Source organism: Schistocerca serialis, chromosome 3, assembly GCF_023864345.2.
Source record: "Schistocerca serialis cubense isolate TAMUIC-IGC-003099 chromosome 3, iqSchSeri2.2, whole genome shotgun sequence".
Taxonomy (NCBI): Eukaryota; Metazoa; Arthropoda; class Insecta; order Orthoptera; family Acrididae; genus Schistocerca; species Schistocerca serialis.
In genome coordinates this window covers 80431087-80448816 of record NC_064640.1, presented here as the reverse complement: position 1 = coordinate 80448816, position 17730 = coordinate 80431087, and the positions used below count along the sequence as shown (strand labels likewise).

The 17730-nt window shown below is 40.2% G+C and overlaps 1 protein-coding gene across 2 annotated transcripts in view; it reads right to left on the bottom strand.

Moving 5' to 3' along the window:
- Nucleotides 1-17730, bottom strand: part of LOC126469741 (caspase activity and apoptosis inhibitor 1-like) — a 212904-nt gene that overhangs the window by 144717 nt on the left and 50457 nt on the right. For both annotated transcript variants that reach the window (XM_050096951.1, XM_050096950.1), the window contains one exon: nt 9110-9194. In XM_050096951.1, the coding sequence (XP_049952908.1) occupies nt 9110-9169 (60 nt within the window). In that variant the 5' untranslated portion in view covers nt 9170-9194. The remainder of the gene's footprint in view (nt 1-9109; nt 9195-17730) is intronic.

Here is a 17730-nt window from a genome sequence, read left to right as displayed (position 1 = left end):
GCCAATTGAAACAGGAAATGATTAATTTTATTTCACCTAGACCAGTTACTTGCACCCAGATGACTTTGCAGTCACTCAGTTTTGACCTCAATAAACATATTTTCATTGATTGCAATGAACGTGTCCCCTCCTACAACCAAATGTAAAATTTAACATTGCAGAATTGTACCATCGCCACAGCCCATTTTTAGTGTCCTGCCATACTCCTTACTAATTTGATGATATTTCATCTTTATCAAAGGCTGCAGGTCCTATGTGGTCAGTCAGCCATCTAACACATACAAAGTGATCTGCTTGTCTGATTATGGACAGGCACTCATCACTACATCAGTGGACAAGCTGTCCTCACAGTTGGCCTGAAGAGAACTGGATGACTGTTACTGTAGCACAGTGGATTCTGACAGTATCCACAAGTTGGCTGATCATATTACTCACACAACGTCCAAACACAGCATGTTGTCTGTGTAGCACTTTGTATTACTGAACACCCATTTTGGCAATTCCCTATCAAGCATTATTATGTTGGCAGAAGAGAATATCAAAAGGTAAATGGGACAGAATGATCCTGTGCAACACCAAATGTGTACCTTGGACATATTTTTTATTAACACATATGAGGTGGTGACAAGAATCTGACAATATATTGACCTCTGTAGCAGACAGCTGCCATACTCCACAGCTCAGTAAATAAGTTGTCTCAATGTGAGTGGTCTTAGAAACAGTGTATTTATTTCTTCTTTTGTGGTCACAATGACAATACAAGTGTTTGCTCCCTGGCTGACCCTGAAAGTTTTTCAGGTATGTAACTTGCATTCCACCTTGGGCAACACACTAATTATCAAAACTGTGTAGTTGCACTGTTGTTTAGATTCACAATTAAAATGTTGGAGACCCCCGCCAATAACTTTAACAATAACAAGCCAAGTCATTCTGTTAGCATCTGCAATGAAAACAAACATTAAATGTTACCAGAGGACCACAAATTTAGGACTGCAATGAATGATGATATGATAGAGAGTCACTTATTATTCACAAAACAAAAGATACATATTTGCCATTTAGTGTACATGGCGCATGGGCCATAAGCTATGCCAGCCAACTGAGTCTCCTTTTACCACTGTTCTCACCCTCGCATCAACGACTGTACCGTTATGTGCCCTTGGACAGGTGGCCTGCAGGTCACTGTCCTTCAGGTACAAGTAACTCCAGAGCACGAGCCATTCTCCAGTGACCCGGTCAATCGTAGAGACCAATTGTATCAACCACCAAACAAATATTAAATTCTTTCCAAAATAATACAAGGAACACAAAGTCCTACTAAAGCATAAAAAAGAACACATGGAAATACTCCACTGAGTCTATAAACCAGCTATTCTGTTAATAAACACGTAACACATAAACAAAAAGTACATTGAAACATAAAAAAATGACAAAGTACACCTAGTCTGCCACAAGGTACACACACAACAAGGGAAAGAAAATATACAAGGTTAAAAAAACCATTGGATACCCTGTTTACTTGTTCACTTTTGTACCACATCATTCGGTAAAGGACACAGCTTGCTCTTTGAAACCCCTTGCAGTGTGCAAATAGTGGCCACTCCCACCATCCTGTCACACCCAGAGTGTACTCCAATTATGGCCAACTTCCAGCAAAAAGGGTGGCAGGTTATCTTCCCTTACTATGAGCAATGCGCCAGGTTGGATGTTCTGACAGGGGACTGTCCGCTTTGGCCTGTTGCTGCAGATGATAGAAATAGTCATAAAACCAGCATTGTCAAAAGATCTGAAACCCTTGCTGCCAGTCCCCAACTTATGAGCAAGCTCAGTTTTGCTGTCCCTAAATCTGGCTGAGGGATACTTGTGGCTGCAGTTACAGTCAGGAATCTATCTGGGGTAAGAACTTGGGGATCACTAGGCTCACAAGATAGTGATGCGAGTAGATGAGACTTTAAGCAAGCATCAGTTTGATACATCAGGGTTCTCATTTCTTCAAATATTGGACATTTAGCATCATTTGCCATAATTGGTACTTGAAGGACTTTACTCCAGTTTCCCACATCCTGCCAAAGTGTGATGATGCTTGAGAAACGAAGTGCGAACTGATGCCTTCATCATCTTTAATTGCTCTGCTAATGTGAGAGAGGACTTTAGCTCTTTCCTTTGGCACCTCCTCAACTGCATAAACATTACAGGTGTCTAATACAGGCCGTGAAGTGATATTTTAAGCCAGTCTGGTCTCTCCTACCACAGGTTGTTTTCTTGCAGATCTGCAGGAGACACTTGTGGCTATGTCAGATGAGTTGAGTTCTCCACTGTAGATATACGGTCCCATAGCATGACTGCTGTGGTTTCCTCTATCTCTGCCACATGGGCCCCAACAAATGTTTTAATATTGCCTCATGCACTCAGTGTAGCTCGCCTTTAAGCTTCAGCTGTCTCACTCGTCTGTTCAATCTGACAGAAGCATTCGCTGCATTGTTGAAATAATCACCTACCTGACTTGGCTCTTTGTGGAATGGAAGACTGACAACGAATTTTCCCCATGGAATCTTTCATTGTGTGTTCCATGTTCCACAAAGTGTTGTTAGTATGCCCCCCTTCCTTCACCAATGTGCCTTGATGTAGTTCTTCCATACACTAGAATTTCTTCAACTGTTTAAATGTCACTGACTAAGGCATGATGCAACCATCTGCAGTTATGAACTGATGTACTCTGTCGCTTGATACTTTCCTGATGAGACCCGAACTAGTTCTGTCTCTTGAAGCAGGATGATCAGTTCATATGAAGACAGCCCATGAATTTTGAATGTACAGACAAAATTCTGCTCCTAGCAACACATCAATTTTGCCAGGCAAACAAAACTCCATGTCATAGTGTTTTACATTTCGTAAGTTCCATGTACTGGAATCAATAATTCGTTCCGGCAAGGTGTCATTTGTCCTTGGCAAAGCTTATCAATCAACAGACAACATTATGTTCCTCATGCAAGAACCCACTTGTACAGAGTCACCTTGTTTCTGCGAGGGCTGCACCTCTTCCTTGAATTGGTACTCTGCTGTTCCACTTTTGAAATCTGAGACACTCTCACATGCTTCCAATACAAAGCATGACTGTAACCCAGAATCTAACAGAACAAAAGAAGTATTCCATTTCCCACTGCTATCTTGCAACTTTATTCTTGCTGTCATAACAAGCACTCATTTGCCTGGGCTAACCTTCAAGGTACTTGACTTACGTTTGTCATTGTGCCCCTGTTGCATGTAATTTGCGCAATCCTTCCATGTTCCACCTTGTGAACATTGTGTTTCTGCATGTAGCAACATGTGTTTTTTCCACAACTATAGCAGTTAGAAGCTATGTGTCACTCTTCAGACAATTGTACCACAAGTTGTTGTGCATCACAATGGCATTGCCTTCACTACATGTGACTTGCTTGAACTTGCTGCACGTCTACAACATGTGAGGCTGGTAGCACATGACGCATACACCAAGAGTAACAATGTTAGTCATCTCGAATGCAGAAACTGGTTGGTGTTGGAAGCATTCAGATGCTTATACCAGGTACGCCATGATGTTGTGGTACTACAGCCTTGACAATTTCTAATGATTTGTGTTTGTTTCCGAGAAAGGCACAAGTTTGACTGTTCAGCCTGTTCTATAAGGAGCTGTGATGTAACTGTCTCTTGCAAAGAGACATCTAGTTGTAATGCCATAAGTGCATGCGTACTGCTTGAAGCCCCATTCATTACTGCGTAAAGTTCTCTTACACATGCCTTTTTCATTGACAGTAGTGTTAACAGTTTCTTCAGATTTGCTGGTGCAGTCAACTGAGCATTATTGTATATGCTACAAACCAAATCAAAACCTACCTTAAAGTTGGTGTTACTCACATGGAAGATGAGCAATTGCGAAAGCACACTGAAAATTAACGCCTCCGAATTTTTAATGTAAAAACTCTTAAAGCTTTTAAAATAATATAAGTATATTAACATTCTACATATTTATTCTTCATGCCTACATATTTATTTCTCAACATAGTCACCTTTGTGACGTTTCTCCCAATGAGAGACCAGTTTGTTGATACCGTCAGTGTAGAATGTTTGACTTCGTCGATGGACCCAAAACCTCAGCTCTGTTTGTACTGCTTCATCATTGTCCAAGTGAAGCCCACGAAGGTGCTCTTTAAGTTTTGGAAACAGATGACAATTGGATAGGGCCAAGTCGGGACTGCATGGAGGATGACTGAGGACAGTGATCCCAGGGTGTTGGATTGTTGCAGTGCTGGCGTGTGGACTGGCATTGTCACACTGAAAAAAAAGGGTGCTCCACGTGTGGACAAACTCTTCAAATTAGAAACTTGATTACAGCACACAGTTTCACATGCACCTACATAGTTACATTACACACAGCAGTGGTGGTGTTACATGTTGGCAACCACTGACGGCCTCACACCTGTGGAGGCCTCGCAAAAAAGTTATTGAAGCTGTTGAAATTTTAGCTACCAGATGTCCGTCTCTATTTCCGTACGAATGTAGTAGTAGTATTTATCAAAGGTCGTCTGGCAACATTTTGACAGTTAAGCCCCACTACAAGATGCAGCTAAGGTGTACACCTATGCAGCAGCACGCCAAGCCTACAAGTTTGGAACTGCAGAGTGGTTCTAGTAGGCCTACTACATTACACGATTCACATCAGATTACCTGTTGTGAATCAGCGCATGTGCACTAGATGGCAGTAATGCATGGGACTCTGATGAGACTTGTAAAGTCGTTCATACAGACTAAAAAAAATTTGTAAAATAAATTATTAAATTACATACTCAGAGAGGAAGCTGATAGCCACATTAAAGAAAGATGCATGTTAAACGGAAAATACACTTACTTGTTCACACCATGTGGATGCCATTGTTGAAATTTGCTTTTGCTAGATGCCACTAACAATTCTACAACAGCTAAAATGTTTTTCATCTTCATCGATACAGTTTATGCGCGTTTTACAAAATCAAACAAGTGTTGGGATCTTATAAAAACTAAAGTGAAATCGACACTGCTGATAACGAAATGGTGGCGGTGATGACGAAATGGTGACGAAATTGACACTGAAACCTCTGTCTGAAACACGATGGGAAAGTGGAATCGAAGCTGTAAAAATGATATTTTTGCAATTTGATGATGTCCTCAAAAGTGTAAGTGACCTGAAAAATAGAACTGATGATTCCAAAACTCTTAGTGACTATGATGCAGTCTTGAAGGAAATGTTAACTTTCGAGTTTATTGTTGCAATACACATGTGGTATGGGATTTTACTATGCATCAGCAATGTAAGTAAACTATGGCAATCGGTTCAGGGGAATTTCAACATCGCTACCGATACTTTACGTTCATTTCCTGACTACAGTCAAGAATTCCATAACACAGGATTTGAAACAAGCACTGCAGAAGTTTGATTGTTTGTAGAAAAGGGTAGTTATGAAATTGAGTCTCAGATTAAAAAAGAAAAAGAATAACACCGAAAGAACGAATGTTCAGTTATGAATAAATTGATGAACCTATACAATCTGCTTAAATGCAGTACAGAGTTAGCTTCCTTTAACACAACGATAGACCCTATAATAGTCAACACTGAATGTTGATCAAGGCGCTCAATGAATATTTTGAATGATTTGGTTTTATTTACTATATGAATTATTTGAAATTGTTATCCAAGGACGAGCTTCGCAAACATTGTAATGATTAAGGTACAATACTTTGAGAAGGTGAAAATAGCAACGCACAGCCTTTCAAACTTTATGAGGAACTCCAATTTTTAAAATCCAACCTACAGGACTCAAAGATGCAAAACAACTTATTCAGTACATATCAGAAAATAATTTGGAAGAAGTATATTCAAAGCTTTACATAACAATTAGAAAAATGTTCACAGTTCTGGTCAGTACAGCTTCTGTCAAAAGACATTTCTCGAAGTTAAAATTTATTAAGACATACTTAAGAAGCACAATATGCCAAGAAAGACTATCTGTGCTGTCAGTACCATCAATTGAAGTGGAAATAGTGGCTCATATTAACTAAGATGTAATTTTTTTTAAAAATTCGGTGACGTGAAAAGCCAGAAGTTTGATTTATTTTAATATGTGTTTGTTTAATGTAATTTCTGTCACTGCAATAATCATTGTAAACTGAAGAGCAAAAGGAACTGGTATATCTGCTTAACATCGTGTAGGGCCCCCGCTACCACGCAGAAGTGCCGCAGCACAGTGTGGCATGGTCTTGACTAATGTCTGAAGTAGTGCTGGATGGAATTGACACCATGAATCCTGCCGGGCTGTCCATTAATCTGTAAGAGTATGATGGGATGGAGATCTCTCTTGAACGGCACTTTGCAAGGCATCCCAAATATGCTCAATAATGTTCATGTCTGGGGAGTCTGGTGGCCAGCAGAAGTGCTTAAGCTCAGAAGAGTGTTCCTGGAACCATTCTGTAGCAATTACGGATGTGTGGGGTTTTGCATCGTCCTGCTGGAATTACAAAAGTTCATCAGGCTGCACAATGCACATGAATGGATGCAGGTGATCAGACAGGATGTCTACGTATGTGTCACCTGTCAGAGTTGTATCTAGATATATCAAAGGTCCCATATCATACCAACTGCACACATCCCACACCTTTAAGGAGCCTCCTTCACCAGCTTGAATAGTCCCCTGCTGACATGCAGGGTCCATGGATTCATGAGATTGTCTCCATACCCGTACACGTCCATCCACATGATACAATTTGAAATGAGATTCGTCTGACCAGGCAACACGTTTCCAGTCATCAACAGTCCAATGTCGGTGTTGACGGGCCTTGGCAAGGCGTAAAGCTTTGTGTCATGCAGTCATCAAGGGCACACAAGTGGGCCTTCAGTTCCAAAAGCCCATATAATTGACTTTTCATTGAATGGTTCACACACTTATGCTTACACTTGTTGATGACCTAGCACTGAAATCTGCAGCAATTTGCAGAAGGTTTGCACTTTTGTCATTCTGAACGATTCTCTTCAGTTGGCGTTGCTCCCATTCTTGCAGGACCTTTTTCTGGCCACAGAAATGTTGGGGATTTGATGCTTTACTCAATTCCTGATATTCACGGTACACTCATGAAATGGTTGTACAGGAAAATCCCCAGTTCATCGCTACCTCGGAGATGCCGTGTCCCATTGCTTGTGTGCCGACTGTAACAACACATTCAAACTCACTTAAATCTTGACAACCTGCCATTGTAGCAGCAGTAACCAATCTAACAACTGCGCCAGATGCTTGTTGTCATATATAGGGGTTAACAACCAGAATGTCATATTCTGCCTGTTTACATATCTCTGCATTTGAAAACGTATGCCTATATCAGTTTCTTTGTCACTTCAGTGTATATTACCATAAGATTTGTGTATAATTATTATCAGTGTATAATTCAGCTCATGTAATGTAACATTATTTTTCTGACTGGAAAGTGAAAGCGACCTCGCAAAGCTGATTCATCGCCAATGTTCAGTTTTTGCCAAGCACCACCACTGACACACTATTATGTTATACACAATTTGGAGCCCTCTAGTGGCACAGGGATGCACATACGTAGACATAAAGAATGAAGACCTGTAATGTTTGTTTTACTTAAAAAACTTGGTAAGAGTTTTCACATAAAAAAATTCAGACTTGTTACTTTTCAACATGTCCACATAGAATGCGTGCCCCACCTGTTAATGAGCTAAGCAAATGACGACACTTAGCAATGTCGTCTAATTCCCAATTATTTACAACAATACTTGTAAATGTGTCAAAAATACCTGAACTGCATTACATAGCCATTAAATGGTGGCAGTTTTATAGTAGGCAACTTGATGCTACATTTTAATGCACTCAAGACAGACCCAGCATCTGCCGAAACCCTGTCAGCTGCGTTGGCACGATTCATCTGAAATTGCTCATTTTTTGTATGACGTCAAAGACCATGTTTTCTTTGTCCTCAGTAAGCATGTCTTTGTCTTAAAAGAATTTGAGCTGTGACTATGTCCTTATAGTTCTCCATGATCTTCGGCAACTGTTCTAGCCTGACAGCAATATCCAAATTGTCCAACTGCCTGTCATGTCAAATTCATTTGCAAAGTTTAACAACTTGGTGATGCTTGCTTTCGCCAAGTGTGTAGTAACAAGTTTCTTTCCTAAAACCTTATCCATCATGGAACTACAGGGAGCAGGACAGCCAGACCAGGTACTCTGCTGATAGGTAGCTGCCGCTTCACGTTATGTTGTCACATCTTTCACAATCCAGCCCAGAAGGACCTAAATGTTACGTTCCACAAATAAAAATTTAAGCTGTACATATTACTAGAGGTCCAGGAATTTAGAAGGACTGAACAACGTTTTGGTTCCATTCATATTGTAATGAATGATAACAGGTGTTACTGAATCACTTATGTTCTCACCTTCGCAGAGATGAATAGGTGGCCTGACGAACATTGTCGCTCAGGTACAAAGAATTCCATAGAGGGCAGCACTCTCCAATGACATGATCGACGACAGCAACCGAACAGATTCAAAGTATTTTCATATTTAGCAAAACATTGTTTTGTTTGTTACAATATTTGGGCTGATAATCACTTCTCATTTTACTATACAGCCAATGAGATCTCTACGGTTATTATAAAATAAATACTATCATGCCAAATACACAATAGTATGCATTATCGAGGATTTACAGACACGGAGGATGAGAGCATGGAAGAAGATGATAAGACGACTGCCTTCATACCGTTTGCTGGCAATGTATCATCAGAAATTTGAATACTACTGCTAAAACACCATATAATGCCAGTTTTCTACCTGCTAACCAAAATATGAGCTTTATTTTGGGCTGTTGTAGAAATATATACTATCAGCCATTACTTTTGAAAACTTTATTTAGGCTATTAGTTTCACTGCCTCAGTAGCGCCTTCTTCCGGCCCCACTACACGAAATGTGTAGAGTACTCCAGTCACAGACTTCTAATGAATCCAGTTACTAAAGTGGTTCATGTATTATGTCATTAAGGTAAAAGGCAAGTGTTATATTTACAAATGTTGTAAAATGTTACCTCTGAGCTTGAATATGCTTCAGGCTCACTGGTGTGACTTCCAGGAACACTCATCTTCATATATCCAAAGTTATATGATCTTCACCTGCAATGGAAAGGGGATTTTTAGAGTAAGAAAGAATAAAACAAATACTGGATAGAAAAAAATCTCATTCATTTGCATCTAATGTAAGTCTACAGTCTGGACTACATTTTCTTTACAGCTTGAAAACACTGAATAATAATTAAGAAAAAGGAAGAAATTTGTTAAAAAGTCTTTAATGGAAGAAAATTTTCAGTCTCCTAACAAGCCCAAAAACTAAGACTTTATGTAAGAAGACAGATACTACATATGATAGATCAGGTGCTTAATATCAGGTGTTACAACAACTTATTTTAGTCATGTTTATTAACTATATACTCAGTAAGGCTTATACTGATATGTGGACATTGCCCCCCAAGTGCAATCTATTAATTGAGATTTACATGATTTGGGTGCTTATCATTGAGGTTATCAAGAGCCCTTCCTGAAATACTCAAGAGCAAAATGTGGTTCATTGTTTAAAAAATTCATTCCACAAGGCAATATTCCAAATTGACATGGGATTCTCATTCATGCATCAACACACAAGTATACAATACATAGAACTCACTTTAAAGTAATGTTGAAACAACTAGTTTCAAAATACAAGTAAACTAACTATGCAGCAGCTAAAACAAATCTTAAAATGTGCATCACACTTATGTTCTCTCTATTATGTTACAGTGAGATATCAGCTGCTAAAGCAGTTGCTGCTCAATTTCCATGACATAAAATTCATTGAGTTAAAATGTAACCTACAGAAATCCTTACACCGTAAGCACTGCACACTTGAGGAACACACACACACATTGTACAACAGTGCTGTATTCAGAGGTACACTAATATTACTTACTCTCACCTCAGTATCTGAAAGGAAGATCATAATGCTCGGATTCTTGGCTTTACCAACCCCAGCTTTTTCTCCCCAGTGATGTACAATCCAATGCCTCAATAGTGATGTGACTGTGTATAGGGGGACTTCTTTTGTGTCCTCTTACCCAGCAGAATGGCACCACAGACCCAGCCTCAGTACAAGGAGAGGGAATTGTGGAGCATATGGCCTTGGTTACCTGCTGGATATATGTGACTGATAGGGCCACATAAAGGGGCAGGATAGCTGAGACATTTAACAGCACAACCACCTCTCATATGTTCCAGCACTCTCAAGACTGCAGTTAATATCAAATACAATGTCTTCATTATGTAAATGTATCTTAAGTAAATGTTAAGGAAATGCCGAACATCAGCCAATGGAGGCCCCTGCTTACAAGGGAAACTTCCCATTGCACCCCTCCCTCACATTTAGTTGTACGATGACACAGTGGATAGCCAGTCAAAAACTGATCACAGATCAAGCATGAAAACAGGAAGGTGTACTGAACTGTGAAAAAAAGAAGTAAACTAAAAACAGTGAATGGTCCATGTTCAAGATGTGCAACATTGAGTGAACTGGAAGAGGCACAGCATTGTTGTTATGTGGTCACAGTGTTGAACTGCAAAGTTATGTTCAAATCTCCTTTCCGCCCCATTTCATTCACAAAATTATGAACTGTCCATCCAGTCACTGATGTGCCTGTTCTCTTTCTGTGGTCTCAGCAATTGTCATACTATAAATTGGTTATAAAATATAAATCATGTGGTGGTAATACATTACTGTCACAAGTAAATGTGATGAATAGCAGGAGCAAGCAAAATGCCACTTAGACCTCTCACAGAAATGAAAACAACAAATAAATTGGTGTGAACTACGTTACAACAAAGGAATTCAAGAATCAAAACTTCAAAATGGAATGCAAGAGTCACAACACGGTATTTGTGTAGAACAAATAGAAGGTATATATGTATTGACGATCATCATCTTGTATTCACAGGTTTCCAGTGTTGGATACCAATGAAAACACACCAGACCTTGGATAAAAACCAGCTAGTAGTTTGAACCTCACTGTAGTATCGAGTATTTTCCTACACAAACATACATTTGAAACAAAACAAACACACGATTGAGATCAGTTGCCTACAAAGGATGGCAGAGAGAGGATTCTTGTTGATGAAGCTGGCTGGCTGCCAGTGGACTGTTTGTGCCTTTGGATGTGTGTTAAATATATGAGTGATATACCTTGGTGGGGAGCATGAATCCACCAAATAAAGGTTGCGACTTCCATAACAAGATCCATGAAGAATTTTTGAACTTAAGGAATCTACAAGTTCTTTAAGAGATCAGATGATTGTGCAATATTTTTAGATTATTTCCTACATTTATTGATAAATAGTAAGTGTGGAGATGAAGATATGCTGTGACTGCTGCGGGGCTGTAAGTACCATATGATAAGAATGTTTATGATCCATGTGAAGAACACGAAGAGATGCTGCAACATCAATCTGACAGCATATTGTTGGGTTACATGAAGGTAATGCTCCAATATAGAGTACTGTCCAAATAAATTAATAGATGCAAACATTGATTACGGCATGAAGTTACAAATAAGTTCGAGAAGTTTAAAGGGATGGAAGAAAAAAGTACAGTTAAATACTGCAAAGAAGTCATTGAACAAGACAGGAGTTCAGTAAATTAGAAAACAATGTATAGGAACAATTTATTCAAGCCAGAAGTGAATTAAGTGCAGTGCATGACACAGACTTACAAATTTTGGGTTGGATTGTGCTAAACAAATTGGTCTGGACTTGAAGGCTTCACCCCACTGGCTATCCACTTTAAAGGAACTACAAAATTATGAGCAGAAAGATAACCAAATATGTACGCAAAAACTATGCCAATAAACTGGAAAAACTTTTAGACTGTTTCAAGAATTTTGTTACAGCAACCAGCATCAAATTCCAACACGATGAAGATGCATGTGTCATCAACACATATCAGTCCAGTTTTAACTATGAAATGAAATCAACCCACATGTTATCATTAGTTCACCAACAAGAAGAAAAAGAAGACGAAGAAGAAATGTAGTATAGACCAGCTGCATGCCACTTCGCACAGTTACACCATACAATATGCCATCAACAAAGCAGGATTTATTTTACTTACATTTTACTTATGTTTGCAGGAAAAAAAGCTTGTATTTGGGCTGCAAGTTCAGCAATAGATGAATAGCATATTTGCGTAATCCCCTAAAGTCATTGTGAATTGTAGTGCATCAGGCAAAATGGAGAACAGATTAGTGGAAGATTTTAATGAACATGTGATTCCTCCCCATGTGAACAAAGTTTCTGCTTTACTTCTTGACAGCTATATAAGTCAGGAGGATCAGGCATTGTACAATTCTGGTGTGGGAGCAGTGATTATCATTCTTCCAGGTTGTACACCTCTTGTGCAACCATTAGATGTGTTTGGCTTTAGAGAAGTGAAATACTTTGTGAGAAGGCTCTACGATTTTGCAAAGTTGCACAGATACACAGAGCAGTATTGTTTACGTGATCATGTGTCGGGCACACAGAGCAGTATTGTTTACGTGATCATGTGTCCATTATCAAACTACAAGTTCTCATACATAATCAACTTTGCTCTCTTAAATTACAGGACATCTGATTTGCTTGGATATATGCAGCATTTGGTGGTGCGCATGTGGAAAACTTCAGAAATGTTAACAACATATGTTTTGATAGAGCACAAGGAAAACTGTGTGATTGTGAAATGGTTGCTTTTATTTGTTGCATCATATGTGACAAACTATTATGTTTATAGCAACGAAAACAATCAATTATTGACAAAATTATTTAATTGGATAGATAAAAAATCCACTCACCAAGTGGCGGCAGAACACACACGTAAAAGACTGTTGTAATTGGCAAGCTTTCGGAGGCAGAGGCTCCTCCTTCAGGCAGAAGGGCTGAAGGGAAAGGAAGAAGTGTGAAGGAAAAGGACTGGAGAGGTCTAGGAAAAAGGGTAGATTTTGGTAAAGTCAACGAAAACCGCAGATCAGGGGAGACTTACCATACAGGATGAGAAGGAAAAACTGATTGTTGGGGACTGCATTGGACAAGATTACAGTAAGCCTCCTCAAAGCCCCGGTTCTGGGTGACTAACAAAGTGTACTCCTTTTCCTGGACCTCTCCAGTCCTTTTCCTTCACCCTTCTTCCTTCCCCTTCAACCTTTCTGCCTGACGAAGTAGCCAATGGCTCCGAAAGCTTGCCAATCACGACAGTCTTCTGTGTGTGTTCAGCTGCCACTTGGTGAGTGGATTCTTTATCTATCCAATTAAATAATTTTGTCATAGCTATTATGTTTATATCGTTTCTTTGGGAGTGATCACATTCACATTCACATTCACATTCATACTAACACCTAAATCGGGCAAAGGGGCATACTTCACTCACCAGGCATACACGTTTGGTGTGTTGATAAGAGATTCCAATCATATTTACACACATTCTGTCATAAGTGTCGTGTATAACAACAGAAGTGTTTTCCTGTGGACAATTTTGTTGACTTGTCATCAAATATTTGCAGTTCCCATTCAAGAGCCACTTCCTTTCGGCTACTAATAGAATAGTTGTATGGAATCCACTTCCATTATAGGTCCCTTCCCTACATCTTGCTGTTGAAAATGGATGGTACCCCATGACAAAGACTCAAATTTGAATACCACAGACAGACACATCAATGACTGTACATAGCTCATAATTATGTTAAAAAAAGGGGGTGTGTGGGAGTGGGGCATGAGGAAGATTTGAACATGGATCTCCTGCTTTGCAGCCCAACACTGTGAGCAAATTGGAAGAGTGTTGTGGCTATGTTGTCAGTGTCGCACATCTTGAAGTTGGAATGTTCACCATTTCTATTTTGCTTCTTTTTTCATAGTTCAGTAAACCTTCTTTCTGTTTTCATGTTTGATCTGTGTTCAGTTTTTTACGGGCTATCCACAGGGCCACCTCACCACTAAATGTGAGGGGTGTGTGATGAGGAGTTTCCTTTGTTAGATCCGTAAGTGTAAACTACGACACATTTACAATGCTGTGATAAAAGTTGGCAAAATACAGGACTTAACAGTGCATCCTGAGGCAAAATTCTTCCTGTAGACCAGGCTCATCCAAGAATCGCGCCCGCTCCCTACGGGCGCGAGGCAGTGTAGTTCAGCGCCCCGTCCGCGACCTTGTGTCGCTAGTGTTGCCATAGGAGAGAGAGAGGGGGGGGAGGGAGGAGGGCGGGGGGGGGGGGGGGGGGGGAGAGAGAGAGAGAGAGAGAGAGAGAGAGAGAGAGAGAGAGAGAGAGAGAGAGAGAGAGAGAGAGAGAGACCGCACAGCACTCCTCTGCGCTGGACTGTCCCACGGTCTGATCCGATGTAAACAAAATATTCTATTTTAGAAATAGTTTTATGTAAGGGATATAGTGTCTCATTCTTACTGTTAGTAGTTACAAGTAATTATTTTTTGTTATACTTCGTGCTACGGCTTTTTGTATCCCTTTTCAGAGTTTAGAAATCGGATCCTTAGTTTGCTGTTTTGTACGTAATAATTTTAACTGACCAAGTTTGAAAACTCAAGAATTAAGGTTATAAAGCTCTTTAATTCTTACAGTCAACATTGCTAAAGAAGACAATTAACATTTTACACGTTTTTCTTTTTCGAGGAAACGATTTTGTCTAGGATTGGTACAATATTCCGTGAGACTGCTGACCTCAAAGAATTAGTCAAATTTTTATCACCAAGTAATGAACTGTTCTTAGTTTTAGCAAGCCTTAAAAGAGAGAAAAAGCGCTCACAAATGTACGGAGAACCAAACATTGAGAGAAATTTGGTCGCGTGCTTGTGCGAAAGAGGATATTTCTCTCGTGGAAGACATCTGTAAAAGTCATCCAAAGTTTTACACATAAGAAAGCAGTTCTTCAGGCGGATATCGCACTGCTCTAGTTGAAGCACTTGTGAGACGTCCTCTGCCCGAAGGGAAAACGGGCGAACAAATATATATAAGGCCGGTTGAAGCTCACTAATCTCCAAAAATCTGTTTTCAAACTGTTCTTGTAATTCGAAAATGATTTGATCATAATCTGAAAAATCCAAAGCATCTTTGACACTGTCTAGTGCAGGAAAGTGTCCACAATTCTTCTCGCGCAACTGTTTTCCCCCACAAAACAAGTTTTTTTATTTTTTTTTAATGAATGAATCGTCTGCACTAAATCAGCAACAGAGTGATTTTCGCCTTGGAGTGAAATGTTTAAGGTATTTAAATGACCAGTAAGGTCACTGAAAAAAGCCAAATTCGCCACCCACTTACGATCACAAAGTAATTCTTCTGGACGTCCTTTCATTTCAAAAAGGTATTTATTTCACCCCTCAAGGAGAAAAACCGATGAAGCACCTTTCCTCTGCTCAGCCATCTTACTTCGGTGTGGTAGGGGATGTCCGGGTATTCCGCTTCGATATCAGCCAGAAATTCTTTAAATTGGAGATGTGTGAGTCCATGCGATCGAAGATAATTAACCGCTCGAAGAACTGTGTCCACAACATTTTTTATGTTGACAATCTTCGCACAAAGTGCCTCCTGGTATATCAGACAATGGACTGCCGCGAATAAGGAACAGCCGACTTCAGCCATTTTTGTCCTTACGTAACCCAGGAATCCAGTGCGTATCCCTCGTAGCGCAGGGGCTCCATCCGTTGTTACACTGGTGAGGCGTTCCCATTTTAAACCCATTGACTCTAACACGTTTTCCGTGGCTTGAAAAATATCCAAACCCGTGGTTGTGTCTTGTAATGGTATAAGGTCGAGAGGCGCGGCGGCCGGTTGGGCGGTCCGCACGGCCAGCTAAGCGACACGGCTCGGCCACTACAACACACGAATTCGCCCGGGGCGCTAGCGCCGCGCCCCAGGGGCACAGTTTGGACGAGCCTGCTGTAGACTGATAAACTCATTATAAATTTTAGTTTCCTCATAGACTGGGTCTGTGAACAAATGTACTCTCAGTGAAGTACAGCAGTATAACACCCACTTACTTAGAGCCAGCAGACCCCGCTTAGTACGTACCCCCAAATTACATCGCTGCTTGCAAGCAGTTAATGATGCTGCAGGATGAGATGCGCTATTTAGTACTGGTGACTTAAGCTGGCAGTAGGCTGCACACACAACATTCCACAAAGCTGCCCACGGATCACAATTAGAGATTCGCCAACCTCAATACAGAGGCTGGAGTACAGATCAATCTCTCAAGACCATTGCCAGCCTAACCCTTTATGGGGGGAATAGCATTCTTTTTCAGCTATGACTGCCTAGCAGCACTATAAATAATGAAAATAAAGAACCTATAGTCAAGGTAGGACAGTAAAAAAGAGCTAAGAAACCACACATTTTGTCTCCTACTCACAGACACAACAGATGAGCAGACGATAATTATTGCTTTCTTGACGGAAAGGTCAGCAATCTCTCCAATCACAGGGTGTCTGGCTGTTAACAATCACACAATGTGAAAAAAAATCAGCTGCTTGTTATCAAGTAAGAGATCTCATTTCAAAAACAAATTATTACTGCAGGACAAGAAAATAGATGGTAGGAAGAGAGTGAGTATCCACAATGTTATTCCAATACGAATGATGATTAGAGTTTGAAGTCCTGTTGGCAACAATATTGTTACAGACAGACCAGAAGCTTGGATTTGGGATGGAAACTGGCCCTGCTCTTTTCAAAGGAATTATCCTGACATTCTCCCAAGGCAGAAAGCTGTGTCTCAAGAAGCAAGCAGTTCCAGTACATTCAACAGGCAACCCATGATGAACAAACACTCTGGCTTGATGGGTGGTTCAGCTCCTGCATCCCTCGGGCAGCTGTTGCTGTTTTTTCTGGCGCAAAACCACAGGAGGACTCTGGGTCCCTTAGAACAGCAGGAGCAAGTTAAGCAGCCATCACACCACCCCGTCATTCTTCTGAGCGTCATCAAAGCTAAGTTTTTTGCTCCTGCTACAGCTTGTTGGAAAACAGTTCAGTGGCTTCTGTTAGCAATGGCAGGGAGTCTAGTAGATTCAGAGCTGCCAGCTTTAGAAGGTGCAGACACACACAGGGAATCACTTCCAGCATTGTCAGTGCAGACACACCTTACAAAATCTTCATGTGTAGAGGAATTTTTTCAAATGAAATTAGATGATACACAGGCCCCCAGCAAGGAAATAAAACAAAAACTGTCACAGAAGGAAGAATCTGGTGATTGACAATACAAGTTGTTTGAAATTATTAGTTGCATTCTGAAGTTATGACCAGGGCATAACATTCTTGTCATTTTGTGGCTTCTTTCAAAAAAGAAGTTTTGCAATCAATTTCAGAATTAACATGGAGCACGAATAAGCAATTTTTGCAACATAAATGACAATTGGAAAGCCTGATGTCTGACAAGATAGTTGGTTTGGAGAGCAAACTGTCTTCCCAAATCATAAGGGGCAGTCAAATGAAAATGATCCAGATGCAAAAAAGTAAGTAAACTGTTTGTTATTTCAAGAGTAAACACCATAAATGTTAATACAATAATGTCCACCCACATGTTGCAAAGGCTGTTTCAACTACACTACAGAAGTTTTTCTGGGAAGCCCTCAACACACCCTCATTACAGACTCAATCTCTCC